The 16,274-nt window shown below is 40.1% G+C and overlaps 1 protein-coding gene across 11 annotated transcripts in view; it reads right to left on the bottom strand.

The window, feature by feature from the left end:
* Positions 1-16,274, bottom strand: part of INPP4B (inositol polyphosphate-4-phosphatase type II B) — a 708,587-nt gene that overhangs the window by 332,184 nt on the left and 360,129 nt on the right. For all 11 annotated transcript variants that reach the window (XM_066232845.1, XM_066232867.1, XM_066232856.1 and 8 more), the window contains one exon: positions 13,814-13,858. In XM_066232845.1, the coding sequence (XP_066088942.1) occupies positions 13,814-13,858 (45 nt within the window). The remainder of the gene's footprint in view (positions 1-13,813; positions 13,859-16,274) is intronic.

Genomic DNA, 16,274 nt, shown 5'->3' with positions numbered 1-16,274 from the left:
CCTGAGACTCCATCCTCAAGCCTTTGAATTAAAACAAGCCTATGCTTGCGTCTCTTCTGGTGTTGAGATCCCACGCTAACTGTGGTAAACCCCAAACTGGTCTGGCATCCTAGCCTGACGTCGCATACACTGTTGGTTCTTTGGGGGCATGCTGTGCCCCAAACCCATGTTCCACTTCAGGAACAAGTGCTCGCAGCTCTCTGCTGTTCTTTTCAGCAGGAATCTATGTGCTGCTTAAGGAAGAATGAAAATGATATTCTAAGAATGGGAGCTGGTCCCTCTGAATACGAAAAGAAATATCTCGTGAGTCAATAAGTGGAAATCTGTAGTGTCAGGGGTAGGGTTGCAGAAGTAAGAGGGAGCAACACAGGGTACAACCTTAAGCTTTTGACCCTCACAGAAGCCAAGATGACAACGTTTTTCCAGAACTACCAGTTTGACACGAGAGGCTATAGGATTCCCATTCAGGACAAGCATAGAGCCCATCAGTGGACCCAGCAGTGCACGTGGGTTAGTGGGGAGGGCTGCTTCCCTGATTTACTTCCAAATCTAAAGATGAGGCCAGCATGGCTGGCGAACACAATTAGTTATAGGAGGGGAGGCAGAAAAATCAGGGCCCAAGTCACCAAAGATGGATGGCTAAGAGAGTTATCCTCAAAATTGTCGAACTCCAACTGAGAACACAAAATGATGGCTAGGAGGTATCCAGGTATGTGGGAGTTTCAGAAAGAATAAAGGAAATAGGAGCTTGGAATGTCGCCTTTGGGAGTTGATACTCTGTTGAGGGAATCTGCGGTTCATTTGTCTGGGCAGGAAGTAGCAAGCCAGCTGGAATACACTTATTCAATTTGGATGATTTCACACACAGCACATTGATTTGTGGTCTGGCTTCCACCCTATCCTGAATGAAGCAATTTTTACACATGATTTCTTTCCCAAACCAAAATGTTTGCACATACGCATTTAAATTTTAGAAGGTGGTACTTAGAGTAATTTTCAAAATTTCAGTAATTTTTTCCCTATAAACGTATTAGGCTTGGTAATTATATGTGGAATTATTAGGTGTCTTTATGAAATTTCTGTCCCTCAAATGCCAAATATTTTATAAGTCACTGAAAGTATTAAAGTCACACACAGATAGAAAGGAAATATGGGGTGAAAGGAAGAATGGGATTAATAGATAGTTCTGAGAGGATAATCAGCCTCTCATGTTATTTTCTCCATCTAGAGCAGGGGTAGTCAACCTTTTTATACCTACCGCCCACTTTTGTATCTCTGTCAGTAGTAAAATTTTCTAATTGCCCACCGGTTCCACAGTAATGGTGATTTATAAAGTAGGGAAGTAACTTTATAAAATTTATAAAGCAGAGTTACAGCAAGTTAAAGCATATAATAATAATTACTTATTACTTACGAAGTACTTTATGTTGAATTTTCACTAAGTTTGGCAGAATAAATCTTTATAAAACTTACTATAGTTAAATCTATCTTTTCATTTATACTTTGGTTGCTCTGCTACCACCCACCATGAAAGCTGGAACACCCACTAGTGGGTGGTAGGGACCAGGTTGACTACCACTGATCTAGAACATTCTTTGGGAGAGGACAATTTTTAGAGAGTTTGAAAAAGATAACTCCTGCTTCTCTTGAGTCTCTTCAGTCAATCGTATGTGTGATTTTCCTATAGCAGAAAGAAAATCTCAATATTTGTGTTCAACATAGGGTTTTAGGGGTGGCAGTTTTTCTGTCAGAAGATAGTTGACTCACAGGAAGTGAAATGAGGTTGGTACAGATAAGTTAAAGCTAGAAATGACTAGTGATCTAGGAGGCATGAGACAAGAGGAATAAGATTAGTCTGTAGGTGAGAAAACAAATGTGGACAGGCTGGAGGGCACAAAAGGTCTATTATTCAGAGCAAAAGCCACAAATTTAACACTTCATCAAAAAAGACATCGATCAGATAACTTGAGAGTGGTAGAGAGTGGTTCTGCGAGAAACAGAGTTCGAAGAGCACAAAGAGCATGTCTCCGAATGTTTGGGATCTCCAAGGAGAACAGTTCAAACCGAACACTCAGCAGAGCGCCTGCTATGTGGACGGAAAATGCTTCAGGGCCCTAGCCACACAGGAAGTCTTAGAACAAAGGAGAAGTAGATTACACTCCTCAGATTAAACTAAAGAAGAATCATCTTCTCAGCTCTCCCAGGACATGTGATCGACTAGGGAAGATAAGAAGATGAGACACCTTCTACTAGAAGGTCCCATGGCAGTTCTTACATGCTTTGTGTGGCAAACACCCAAAGGATCAGGGTCATAGATTACAGTCCTGACTGGGTGATTTTCAATGTGTGATGGAGACCTAGTATCCTCATCTGCAAAGGGGGACAATAATTATAGTTATTGCCATTGAGTGCTTGTGAAGATCCAATTATATATGTGAAAACTAGGTAAATTAAATTTCTAATAATGTATTAATAAAGTACTTCTTAATTTCATATATATTAATTCAAACACCCTATGAAATAGGACTTATTATCCACAACTTACAGATAAGGAATCAGAAAGGGTAAAAACTTCACCCAAGAAAATAATTAGATTTACTATTATTAAGAGGTAACATAAACACCTAGCACCATTCTTAGTGCTTTAAGTACATGTTGGGCAAATGAGTTTGTAAAATTTGTATTTTTTTAGTTTGCTCACTTTTATTGTTAAAAATGGTGCCGGGCAGCTGCGTGTGTGCTTGCCCTCAGAGCAGGGCAGTTGATTGTAAATTGCGGATTGCATTCCTGCTTGGAAAGGGCCATGGTTTTGCTAATGTTTGCTGGAGGAGAGGTTTTCACACCAGAAAGTTTTGAAAAAAGAGAGAAGAAGGAGAAGAGGCAGGGAAAAGCCATGTTTGCAGAGTGAGAGTGAGAGCAGAGAGAAGGCAGAGTGCTAAAGAAGAAGCCATGTTTGCATAATGAGAGCAGAGAGAGAAGCCATGTTTGCAGAGAAGGAAGAAGGTGGGCAGATGGGGACCAGAGCTGAGGGGCTTTGGGAGCCCTACTGAGACTGGTGAGGCCTTTGATTCTAGGAGGAACCAGAGAAGGTTCTCCTGGTTGTGGAACTGGAGAATGTGTCAGAGGCTTTGGGAGCCCTGAGTGAGAGGGAAGTGTTTCCCTGTGTGTTTGCTCATCAGCCAGTGCGAGACTTTAATAAAGGAATGGGCCACCATTTTTTTTGGCTCCACTGTTTCTTTACCGTCTGTCCGAATTCAATGAGAACCTGCATGTGCATGGCCACGACGGCAGTGACTACTGGCCTTACAGTACATTACCTCATTCAATCCACAAAACAACCCAGTAAAGATAAATTGTGCAGAGCCGCATAATCCACAGAATGAGGATTCAAACACTCTCCTAATGGCAGCTCAGCCTACGCTGTCAAACACTTGTCCTACCTTCGCTCAGGGTTACTTGCTATAGGCTGAAATGAGACCTCAAATTTCTGAACCCCAGTTCATTTCTACTATTTTATATATCTGCTATGCATCTTACTGTCCATCATCTGTCCATCCATCCATCCATCCATTTATCTATCTACCTATCTATCTGTTCTTAACATCACCATAACAAGATTGCTTGCTTCCTGTCATAATACAGACAACCTAAATGTACTCTGTGAAGAACTGTAGGTGTGAAATTCTATACAGGTAAGCCATAGTCAGCTATTCAGTTTAGTTATGAACTCATTTGTTCAGCTCAGCACATGATTGATTCTTCCTGTCAGTTGTCTCTAGAAGGACCCCAAAGGCAGTAAGTCTCCATCCTTCCTAATAGAATTTACTAACAGCAAAATATCAATGGTTAAATAATTGTATACCTTGAGAAATCTAAAATGAATGGCTCGTTACAAACAACTGTACTAGCAAGAATTGAAAAACATTTCAAAAGTGTATCTACAGATATAAATTTATTTTGTGAAGAAATGTGAGAGGAACAAAGCAAAGGCACCCATGCGTGCACTCAGTTCACGCGTATTTAGGGACTGTCTAAATGCGCCCAACATGATTCTGGGTGACAGTGTCACAGCAGTGAGTAAGAACACAAGTTCCCTATTCTATGGAGCTTATAATCTAGTGGAACATGAAGTTTTAAAAAAAATTTAGTGAGAATTTTAAACTGGGTGATTAAATTGAGAATTTGGGGCAGGGGTATGGATCAGTTAAGAGGTGACTTTGAGATGTGACCTAAACATACCCAGGAGCCAGCTTGGTGGTACTGGTGCATGGGGGTGAGGAGCAACAAATAAATACAAAGACTCTGGAATGGTTTGGCCTCTTTGAGAAGCAGGCCAATGAGGTTGATGCACAGTGAGCTAGAAGATTAGCTCCGCAAGGTGAGAACAGCGTGCTCAAGACCCTTGTAGAGCGAGGTAAGGTACTTCAATTTTACTCTAAGGGAGTTAAACTGAAGCCCATGGAAGATTTTAACTGGGAAAGTGAAGTAATCACGTTTATATTTTTACAAAGATTGTCTGGCTCTTCTGACTGGAAGGAACCGTGCTGGGCCAAGAGTGAATGCCAAGGGACTCATGAGGACATCCCTCACTTGCCCTGACCAGCCTGGGTAAGAGCTGATAGTGACTCACAATGGAGAAAGGTGTTCAAATTTGGAGTATTTCTTTCAACATAGAAATTACAGGACATGGTCCTGGTCAAGCTCAGTCAGTTAAGAGCATCATCCCAAAACAACAAGGTTGTGAGTTGAATCCCTGGTCAGAGCACACAAGATAAGTAAACAATGAATGCAGGACTGACTGGAATAAATGAATGCTTCCCTTCCCTTCCCAGCTCTCTCTCTTCTTCTCTCTGTCTCTAAAAAAATGAAAAATAAATAAATAAAATTAAGCCCTGGTCAGATAGCTCAGTCAGTTGGTGCATTGTCCTGAAGTGCCGAAGTTGCCGGTTCGATCCCCGGTCAGGGCACATACAGGAGCAGCTTGACGTTTCTGTCTCTCTTTCCCTGCCTCCTTCAAAATAAGTAAATAAAATAAATAAAGAAAGTTAAGGAAAGGGAAGAAATTACAGGACATGATGTATTTGGTGTGAAGTTTGAGAAAAAGAGAAATCAAGAAAGATTTATAGTTTGGGGATTTGTGTATCTGAATGTATGGTGATGTATTTTATAGAAATGGGCATCAGGGGCAATAAAATGTTTTGAAAGACAGGAATGGGAACCAAATAATCAGGTTTTAACTATCTTCAGTTTAAAATACCTCCGAGGCAAACTAGCAGAGGTATCTGCTAGCCAGTTGAAAATGAAAGTAGAGAGCTCCATGGAAAAATAAGGCAAGATTTACAAATTTTGGTCCAATTGTTTTGGACCTTTGAAATTGCTTCGATCAGAGCGTGTTCAAATTTTTGTGTTGGGATAAAACTGATATTCTGAACTGGACAAGCTGTGCTTGCTCCGGCAGCACATACACTGAAATGGGCAAGTTTTGGTTGGGATACCTTTTTTGTTCAGACTGACTTTTACCATCCCACCGCTGCAGGTCACAGCCAAAAGCAAGCTCTGCCCCTGGTAAAGCAGAGGTCACACAGGAGGAAGGGGCAGAGCACTTGAACAGCTCTGGGCTTTCTCCGACCAGGCCAGGCACTCAAGGGCGGTCAAGTCACTGAACCCTCCGCGAGTCCGTATCTGAGATGTGAAAGGGCAGAGGCACCCCTTGGCCAGCTGCAGAAGGTCGAAGCCCAAGTGAAGCTTTTGGGAAGAGACTGTTCTGTACAATGAAAACAGGAAGGTTGTTTGTTTTAAAATCCTGCGCTCCACTCCACTAGGTCTCTTCTCTTCTCCGTGGCATAGTTCCCAGGTGGCCCAGGATATCTTCGGATGCCATCTGCTCAACAATTAGGCTGACTGATAAAATCCAATCTCACAGACAGCACCCTCCTACCCTCGGCGGCTTAGACTTGACACTGAACGAAGTTCCCAGGCAGTCCTGATTCCTCGGTTACCCCCATGTAACAACAGATGCCGCAAAGGTAGACCTGATCCAGCAAGTGACTGCTCTCGATAATTAGTGGAGGGAAGAATGTAATTAGGCACACCACTCTTAAAGAGAAAGAAACTGGATGGGGCATGCTGATCATGGATGAAAGACAGAAATAAATAAGTTAGAGAGTGAACGCTGAAAAATAAATTCTAACAAGTAAATTATTAAACCTGCGAGGAACAATCAATTTAGGCCTATGACTCGGTCAAAGACCTCCTTTAATTAAAAGCTTCTGTGATGTATTACACAGAAGGAAATTTGGCAGGAAGAATAAATATAATCTATCATGGCAAAATTCTGTTAAATAATACAGTAGTGGCAAAAAGGAAGGAAGAAGAAAAGTTTGACATCTCAGGTACTTCTCATTTATTCACTGGTGTCAGGTATCTCAACCTCCTTAAGAGTGGTGCTAAACTACAATAGAATTTAGACCAGCCTCAGGAAGAACAGATTCTATTCCAACTATAGCTCACAGTAAATCTGAAGTCCCCAGGAACCACTACCCACGTGACTGATCGGTTAAGAAGCTCTAATTGGTTCATTTTCTCTTCTTTCAATAAAATCTCTAATTATTCCAGCAACACAAAAACATTATGTCGGTCTTTGATAACTTTTTATTGTCTTCCCTTTCCCAGTCCTGTACTTTTAATAACCAACCACAAAGAACATGGCCTTTGAAGTTAACATCTGTAATCTCCCACTTCTTCGCCTTATGCCCTTGGGCTACTGACTAAACTCATCTGTGAAACATAAATAGTGGGAGGTCTGTTGTAGGAGCAGAGATTCAAAGTGATAAGGGTGCAGCCTAATACTTGCGATAGCAATTATTTTTCATGAAAATGCGATGTCAAGATCCTCTGCTCCAGGAAGTATTCCCTGAGTGTGAGGAGGTACTTCGGCCAACATTACATTCAAAACAGTGAAGGTTAACCCATCAGTAAGTGCATGTCAGATACCAGTGTAAGAGCTTTATGTACATTAACTCATTTCACCCTAATAAAAACTTTATATATTAGATACGGATATCCTTCCCATTTCACTGATAGGGAAACAGAGACTCAAAGACATTGTGTAAGTTTTCTAAGGCCACATGGCTAGGTACTAACAAAGACAGAATTCAAATCCTAGTGGTCGGCTTTGTACTTGCATTGAGCTAGACTGCCTCTGAACTGAGATTGTAAACTTAAATCTGAGCCTGAAATATAAACACATTTTTATTAGTTGTCTATTATTTTGGTTGTTGTGTTGTTGGTAAATACTGTTTTGAAAAAATACCTTTACAAAAGTCCAGTCTGCCCTTCATATCAGCACATTTTGAGTCTGCGGATTCAACCCACCTCAGATTGAAAACAATATTTTCCATCCGGGGGTTGGGAATCTGTGGAGAACTAATTACATGCATTGTTCTATACCATTTCACATAGTGACTTGAGCATCCATGGTTTTTGGTATCCAATGGGATCCTGGAACCAATACCCTGTGGGTACCAAGACATCTGTATTACCTGCTAGTTCTCTGTTGCTATCAAAATTGAGATAGCTCAAAGACAGACACATTGGGATGGTTCTTTTATGTGTAAACTCTGCACAGGTAGGCAGTTGTCAGGGGCACAGCATGGCTACAGAGTCTGTAGTGTCCAGCCCAGCATGGCCTGAACTTCTCCAAGCTTCATCTAGCATAACCCCAGTGTTAGTAAGACTCAATTTTTCCTGAATCCTAAATACAATTTGTTAGCAAGAAGACAATGTTTAAAGACTTGTGTTCACTTAGAATTTTAAAATAAATTCCAAATATGTGTGCAACAATTATAAAATATTGCAAGAGGATTTCTTGAGACTTAATTTATTTTTAGAGTGGGATTAAAAGTATTAAAGAGGGAAATGTAAATGAGTATTAAATGCATTAACTTGGAAGATGAGCTCTAGGATTCTGTTGCACATTTTGAGCTAACTTCTTTGCGTGAATTATTCCTTGTGCCCCTTATAAAACTGACTGAAATCCTGCTCGTCCTTCCAGACCTGGTCCAAAGGCCACTTCCTCTGAGAAGTTGTTTCTGATGCCTTGGTTATATGGCACTGCTTGTGCAGTCCATTCAGAGTTCTTGGCTTATGCCTTTATTTTGCTCTGATCACCATCTACCTGGCTCTACAGTTCTTCATCTCACCATCTCATGGAAATCCATGGAAAGTAGGAATCAGTTAGGAGGGGTACAGCCCGGTGGTTAAAAGCAGGAACTTCAGAATCAGAAACAGCACAACTTTGACCCTCACTGTCATTCAACTTCCGTCAGTTCTCTGGGAACTCGACCATGAGGAATTTTGGACTTTTTTTATATCTTGAGTACAGACAATATGAGAGAGCATGCTCTCTGTACTCAGATCTCCTGGTTCAGATGCGGGGCTCATTACTTTACCAGTTCATGTCTAAGTTTCTTTTCCTGTAAATCAAGGATGATAATAGAGCAATTATCTCATAATGAAAATTAAAATAATTTATATAAGTTATTTAGAACAAAGTGTGGTGAGCAAATAAGCTCTCAATAAATATTAGGTACTTTTAATGTTATCTACCACTTGTAGAGTTGTGGTGAGGAACACAAAGCCCCTGTTTATAAGGAAGTGAGCCGATAGTAAATATTCAGAAACTGGTAGCTATTACTGTGCTATCTCTGGGCTCTCCCAGCCCTTGGCACAATCACTTGTCATTAGATGATGTGCCTAAAACGACTATTTAGTGAAATCCAATGTTTTGTAAAGAAAGCATGATACTCTAAGAATCAAGAACACGATAATAAATTTACAATGAGGCAACAAAACAGGGCCAACAGAGGCCTTGTCTAATTCTTAGCAGTTGCTTCTCTGTTGCCTGAAGATTATGGAGCAGCTTGTATGAAGAAGTAATATTTTCATCAATAGATTAAATAGAAAAATGTACCTCTGTGCTTGGTATTCCCTTTAGCTGGGCCTGCATACCACATAGAGGGTAAAAATACTGAAGAAGATATACTAAAATCTTCCACTGTCCCCTGGAGCTTTAAACAAGTCAGAGCTTTATAATCATTTATAGAACACAGACCAGCAGAAGTGCAAGTGTGAACGTGGGAGAATTAGTAAGTTTGGCCTCCTAAGAGTTTTCCCTTTCAGAGAAACATATAAAACAATGGCTGATTTATAGCAATTCATAAAATATAAATGGACCTGACATGCAGGTTAATGCAGGCTCTCGCGAGCTGTAAAAGCTGTGTCCGTAACGAGAAGAGGCTGTTTTATGCAGCTTATTAATTTGGGCACATTTTTATATATGTTTTCAAATTCTGAAGGCAGAAAACTGATCACATGATTTACACAACTTTCTTTTTTCTAAGTGGGCTACTGGAAATGACGAGGTTCTTTATACAAAATCAGCACACCTCGGGTAGTACGTGATCTGAGAGAAGAACAGAGTATTTAGAACCAGCACTTTCCTGAACAAAGCCTTCACAACCAAAGAGGATCATCTGTGCTTATTTAAAGCCACTCTATTTGACATAACCTACTTAAGGACATCTTGTCATTGTATGATGACATGCTATGATGAATCTGTTTTTAATCGCTAAACTCTAGGATGGTACATGTCACATTAGTGCCCACTGTTTTCAATTTGTGATATATGTGGTGTCCATATAAAATATGAAAACACATTCTCAAAAGCAGTCTGTTGATTCTGGAGATAGTAAAAGGAGGCACATGACCATAAGTATTATAAACATAATCAGGGAGATGAAGTTAAGAAAGAGTTCATAGAAATTTCTTCTCTATCATTGACAAGATGAATCCTCTCTAGACCTTTTCAATGATAGTTTCCAGAAAGAAATGAACCCAGATTTTAAGAAATGATCACTCTTTTTAAATGCCAGCTTTGTTGAAATGAAAACAATTTTATTAAGCCATAAGCAAAATAAGCATTCTCCGGGGTTTTTCATTATTTCTCCCTTTGTGAAAATAAAAAGGGTTTCCATACACTCAGATGAAACAATGAAAGAAATGAGGAAGCAGAGTTGCAGTTATAAGGGTGAATTATATGATTTAAATGCAGCCAACCATTAGAATTATAGTTGACAATGGACACAGAATACTCGTTTTTTTCAGAACATGCTTATCTTGCAATGCAAGATATTTTTAGCCAACTAGTTTGCTCAATTGACTAAGCATCTCTTACCTCAATTAGTTGAATAAAGATGTAGCAGGGACACTTCAGCAAGCTATGGAGATTTTGTAGTGGCATACAGACAAGGCAGAAACAAATCCTCAATAGAAAATAACTTATCTAAAGCAATATGACACTGAGCAAACTTAGTGCGGCTGTTTTCTAATTGTGAAAAACAAAGCTACTGGAATTCTCAATTTATGTGAATACATTGGTAAAGACTTGAGAATCAAATATCAAAAATTTTGTTGGAAAATGAACTGGAAAATGCTCTCTATTTTTTTTATTCTTTTTTGTTTTTTTGATAAAATTTTTATTTTTGTTTTAAGATGCTGTATATTTTTCTAATTGAATATTCATATTCTTTAACAATGATAAAAATATTTTTGGCCCTGGCTGGTTAGCTCAGTGGTAGAGCGTCGGCCTGGCGTGCAGGAGTCCTGGGTTCGATTCCTGGCCAGGGCACATAGGAGAAGCACCCATCTGTTTCTCCACCCCTCCCCCTCTCCTTCCTCTCTGTCTCTCTCTTCCCCTCCAGCAGCCAAGGCTCCATTGGAGCAAAGTTGGCCCAAGTGCTGAGGATGGCTCTGTGGCCTCTGCCTCAGGCGCTAGAATGGCCCTGGTTGCAACAGAGCAATGCCCCAGATGGGCAGAGCATCGCCCCCTGGTGGGCATGCCGGCTGGATCCCGGTTGGGCACATGCGGGAGTCTGTCTGACTGCCTCCCCATTTCCAGCTTCAGAAAAATACAAAAAAAAAAAAACAACAAAAAAAACTTTTAAATGATTACTCATTATTCCTTACGAAATGAAGTTACTATATGACTGGTGAAGTGTTAAAGAATTTTGTGGGATTGAAAATAAAGAAAAAGGCCCTGGCCAGTTGGCTCAGTGGTAAAGCGTCGGCCTGGTATGCAGGAGTCCTGGGTTCGATTCCTGGCCAGGGCACCAGGAGAAGCGCCCATCTGCTTCTCCACCCCTCCTCCTCACCTTCCTCTCTGTCTCTATCTTCCCCTCCCGCAGCCAAGGCTCCATTGGAGCAAAGTTGGCCTGAGCGCTGAGGATGGCTCTGTGGCCTCTGCCTCAGGCACTAGAATGGCTCTGGTTGCAACAGAGCAACGCCCCAGATAGGTGGAGCATCGCCCCCTGGTGGGCATGCCGGCTGGATCCTGGTTGGGCGCATGCAGGAGTCTGTCTGACTGCCTCCCTGTTTCCAACTTCAGAAAAATACAAAAAATAAAAATAAAGAAAAAGTGACAACTATACAGTAAAAACTATAATGTCTGTTAGAGAGTAGTATAAAAGTATTTTTTTTCCAAAACATAATACAGTTGAGGATCTTAAAGTACTAGGAGACATAACAAAGAACTTGGGAAAGTTATCCTTCCAGATCAATAAATCTTTTTTTTTTTTAACTTTCTTTTGTTTAATCATCAGGTATTTCCTGCTCTGTGATAAGATAAAGTTATCTATTGTTAAGAATCCTACTGTATTTTTAAGTAAATGTGAAAAAAGTATTTAAGGTGTTTTTGTTTTTTTTAATGGGAGGACTATTATTATGAGCCAGTTCTTGTAGCTGCTTATCTCTTAAATCTGTGATCCAGAGCCAGAAATATAAGTGATAACAGCATTGCTCCTGAACTTGACTAGACTTCTAACACAAATAGCACAGTTATGTCTTTGATCAAGATAGATCACTTTCATTTAAATAGAAGCCAGGGGCTTGGCCCAGACATGCTGTCTCTTGAAAGTCGGCCAGCAGGTTTACCCAACATCCTCTACTCCAACTGCTCTGCCTTTTTCAGATAACCCCTGTTCTCCAGATGCAAATAAGTAGACTTTGTGCTCTGAAATACACCAAATCACTCAAACAAATCGTCATTTTATACAAGTCCCGTCAAAGATGTCAAATAATGATTTTTTTTCTCATTATAAATAGAAGATAGGCAAAGTCTCAAGTAGTAAGAGTTACAGTGGGTCAGTCAAGATGTGCTTAGGCCTCCTTTCCCTGCAGCTGCCTTTCTGAAAATGAGTTCTTTCTGAATCTGAGAACTCTAGGAAAAATATATCTATCACCTCATTGGTATTACCACACAAGTTTCTTGCATTTTCATATATCTGCTTTCAATACTTGAGAAAAAAAATCTAGAACCCTTTAACTTACAGCACTTTTTAGCTACATATGTAATAAAAATTAAATGTTAGCAAATTAAATTATACCGAAATCAGGAACACTGACAACACTAAATGCTGGTGAGGCTGTGGAGCAACAGGAACTCCTGCATTGCTGGGAATGCGAAAAAGACAGCTGCTTTGTAAGAGAGTTTGACAATTTCTTACAAAACTAAATATTCTCTTACCATCTGACCCACTACTTGATCTCCTTGGTGTGTACCCAAAGGTGTTGAAAAGCTATGTCTATACAAAAACTTGCACAATATGCTAATAGCTGCTTTATTCATAATTGCCAAAACTTGGAAGAAACCAAGATGTCCTTCCAAGGACATAGGAAATTGGATATACTGTGGTACATTCAGAAAATGGAATATTATTCATTGCTATAAAGAAATGAGCTATCAAGCCATGAAGATATATAGAGTAAGCTTAAATGCGATATAATTAAGTGAAAGAAGCCAATTGGAAAGGGCTATCTACTGTACAATTCTAACTATCTGACCTTCTGAACAAGGCAAAACTATGGAGCCAGTAAAAGATCAGTGGTTGCCAGGTGTTAGGGGAGCGAGAAGGATGACGAGGTGGAGCACAGAGAATGTTCAGAGCAGTGAAAATGCTCTGTATGATACTATACTGATGGAAACCCATAGAGTGTGCAATAACAAAAGAGAATTCTGGTGTAACCTATGCACTTTGGGCAGGAGTGAGGTGTCAGGGTAGGCTCATCAATTCTAACAAAGGTACCACTCTGGCAAGGGACATTGACAATGAGGGAGGCTATGCGTTTGTGGAGGGAGGGAGTATATAGGAACACTCTAAACCTTTTACTACATTTTTCAGTTAACCTAAAACTGCTCTGAAAATAAAGTCTATTAGAAACAGAAACAAACTACTATAATGAAAAGTTATATATAATCATTTTCTCAATAAATCATTGCTCAAAACGAAAGCATAATTCTATCTTCAAGATGGAAAAGTAAAATGATATTTTTGAGCAACTGAGACCAAAAAGGGCAAGAACCTTGTAAAGGAAAACAAAGAAAACTCCACACTGGGTCAGTCTCCAGCCCGAGGAGTAAAGAAGTAGATGCACCGGTTTCCAGAAGGATTGATTAGCAACAAAATGCAGTCACTGTATGAGAAGGAGTTCTGGGCACCATATCTGTGGTCACCAGACCTGGCTGAGAGGCCCAAATTTGTCACCACTGAACCCTATGTCCTTGGGGTATGGAACTGACTTAGTCCTCTGTTTAGATTCTTTATATAAAAATTAGGAAAATGGCACTTACTCTGTGGAATAAAAATCTTTATAGAACAATGTTTGTAAAAACATAATGACATAAATAATATACCTACGATTTGCAAACTTTATATATAAATTATTATATTTATCAGTATAAAAAAATGCAATTTCTTACCAAGGATGAATTCCAACTGTGGTTCATTTGGTGTCTTCTGAATACCTATAAATAATAGATAAGAATTCAGGTTAAAGATATTTAACTCATTCTCAAAAATATATCACTGAATATAACTATGTTTCATCATTCCCCAAATATATTAATACATTATTTGACAGAATGAATAAACTCAGTTGATCAGACCTATAAGCAGTGGGTTCTCAGGGGAGGACACAATATTTGTAGCATAACCAAATATGACTAAAGATTTGATTAACCTATTTAGCTCCATGGACATCAAAATCTCAGAGATAGGTATTTTATAAGCTGTGATAAATATGACATTTTCCAACTGTGTGTTTCTTTTGGATGCATACAGGCAGAGATAGAACCATCAAAAAAGGATGACCTCTCCAAAGTCCTCTTCCATATAGAATTGTCTTTCAAACCACTCTAATCCTGCTATACATGTTAGGTTATTAATTAAAGGGATAGTTCTAGTTAGGTTATAAGGATATTACTCTGGTGGTTATACCATCAACTTATTGGTAGCTCAAATCAACATTATGCCCAATGACTCTATATCGTTTGTTGGAGATTAAAAAAGAAATCTAATAACATGGCTCAATGATTTAAGATGAAGTGGAAGGAAAAGTGGGTCTGAGAACAAAGGTAAGGAAATGAGAACATCTAGTAGTCAAAGGTAGAAAGACCAGGCTATGGGAAGCGATAAATGTGGTAGGTGGATTCCCAAAGACTACACACAAGAAAGGGGCTCCTTAAACAAGGGTGGATGAAGACTGGATTGCCATCTGTTACCATTCATGGGTGGACAAAAAGCAAAAGCAAATTTATGGAAAAGTAAGCCATTTTGGCAGTAAATGTAGAAATATTATACAAGTCCTTTCCCCATTTATTTTACCAGTGGATTCATCAGACACAATTTAAATTTAATAGTACCTGGTCACTAATATATTGGTAGAACCACCTCTTTGCATAAAAATCATCCATTTTTTATTTATAGAGTTCACAGTTTTTTTTCATGGTAACCATTTTATTTTTTTCTCCTGCTGACATTTAACAATGTTATGGTAAATAATTTTAGACTTTCCAAGAGAGGTTAGAATGACAATCATTAGGTAGGTCTTTGTGCATTTCAAATATTGTGGATTTTTTAAAAGGTTATTAACAATTAACTCTGCTGCAAGCTCTGACAACCAAATTTTTCAAAAAGTGCATCCAACCAATACCATTTTCTAAAGATTATTTTTATAATGTAAATTATACATTTGCCAGTGTTAATAATTGGGCAATGGGAATCTTCTGAAAATAAAAGAAAAAGACAATTCATGCTAAACAATAAAACCTGGAACCCCTGGCCGGTTGGCTCAGAGGTAGAGTGTTGGCCTGGCGTGCGGGGGACCCGGGTTCGATTCCCGGCCAGGGCACATAGGAGAAGCGCCCATTTGCTTCTCCACCCTCCCCCCTCCTTCCTCTCTGTCTCTCTCTTCCCCTCCCACAGCCGAGGCTCCATTGGAGCAAAGATGGCCCGGGCGCTGGGGATGGTTCCTTGGCCTCTGCCCCAGGCGCTAGAGTGGCTCTGGCCGCGGCAGAGCGACGCCCCGGAGGGGCAGAGCATCGCCCCCTGGTGGGCAGAGCGTCGCCCCTGGTGGGCGTGCCGGGTGGATCCCGGTCGGGCGCATGCGGGAGTCTGTCTGACTGTCTCTCCCCGTTTCCAGCTTCAGAAAAAAATAAAAATAAAAAAAATAAAACCTGGACCCTAGAATTTTAAACACGAGGGTAAAACATACAATTCTTCCAACGATTTTAATTATGTGAAGTAGCACAAATCCCAGCTGTATTGTTCAGATGTAGATCTTGTCCAGATCTCTAAGCTTGCTCTATTTGTGTGCTCGGGTGGGGCAGTGACAGCAGTGAAACCATTTTGCCCTAATGCTTTCCACTTACATGTCTTTGGTTTTAAAGAGAAAATGTCTATGTTCCAAAAATAATTCCACATGAGATTATACAAATGCTAAATAGAAGGTGTACTTAAAAAGTATTTGTTAGTGTTTTTTTTTTTCTTCTTCTTTTTTAAGTGAGAGGAGGGGAGATAGAGAGACAGACTTCCACATACACCCCAACCAGAATCCATCTGGCAACTCCCATCTGGGGCTGAGGCTCTCTGCTCATCTGGGCTCATGCTCATAACCTAGCTATTTTTGGTGCCTGAGGCAGAGGCTCCATGGAGTCATCCTCAGCACCCAGGGTTGATGCACTTAAACCAATTGAGCCATTGCTGTGAGAAGAGAAGAGAAAGAGAGAAGGGGAGGGGGAGGGGTGGAGAAGCAGATGGTCCCTTCTCTTGTGTGCCCCGACTGGGAATCTAACCCAGGAAGTTCACATGCTGGACTGATGCTCTACCAATGAGCCAACTAGCCAGGGTTGTTAAGTGTCTTAATACACATGCAAGACCTCT

This window comes from Saccopteryx bilineata, chromosome 1 (genome assembly GCF_036850765.1).
Source record: "Saccopteryx bilineata isolate mSacBil1 chromosome 1, mSacBil1_pri_phased_curated, whole genome shotgun sequence".
NCBI lineage: Eukaryota > Metazoa > Chordata > Mammalia > Chiroptera > Emballonuridae > Saccopteryx > Saccopteryx bilineata.
The sequence above is the reverse complement of the archived record's forward strand: the minus strand, read 5'-3'. Positions and strand labels throughout refer to the sequence as shown.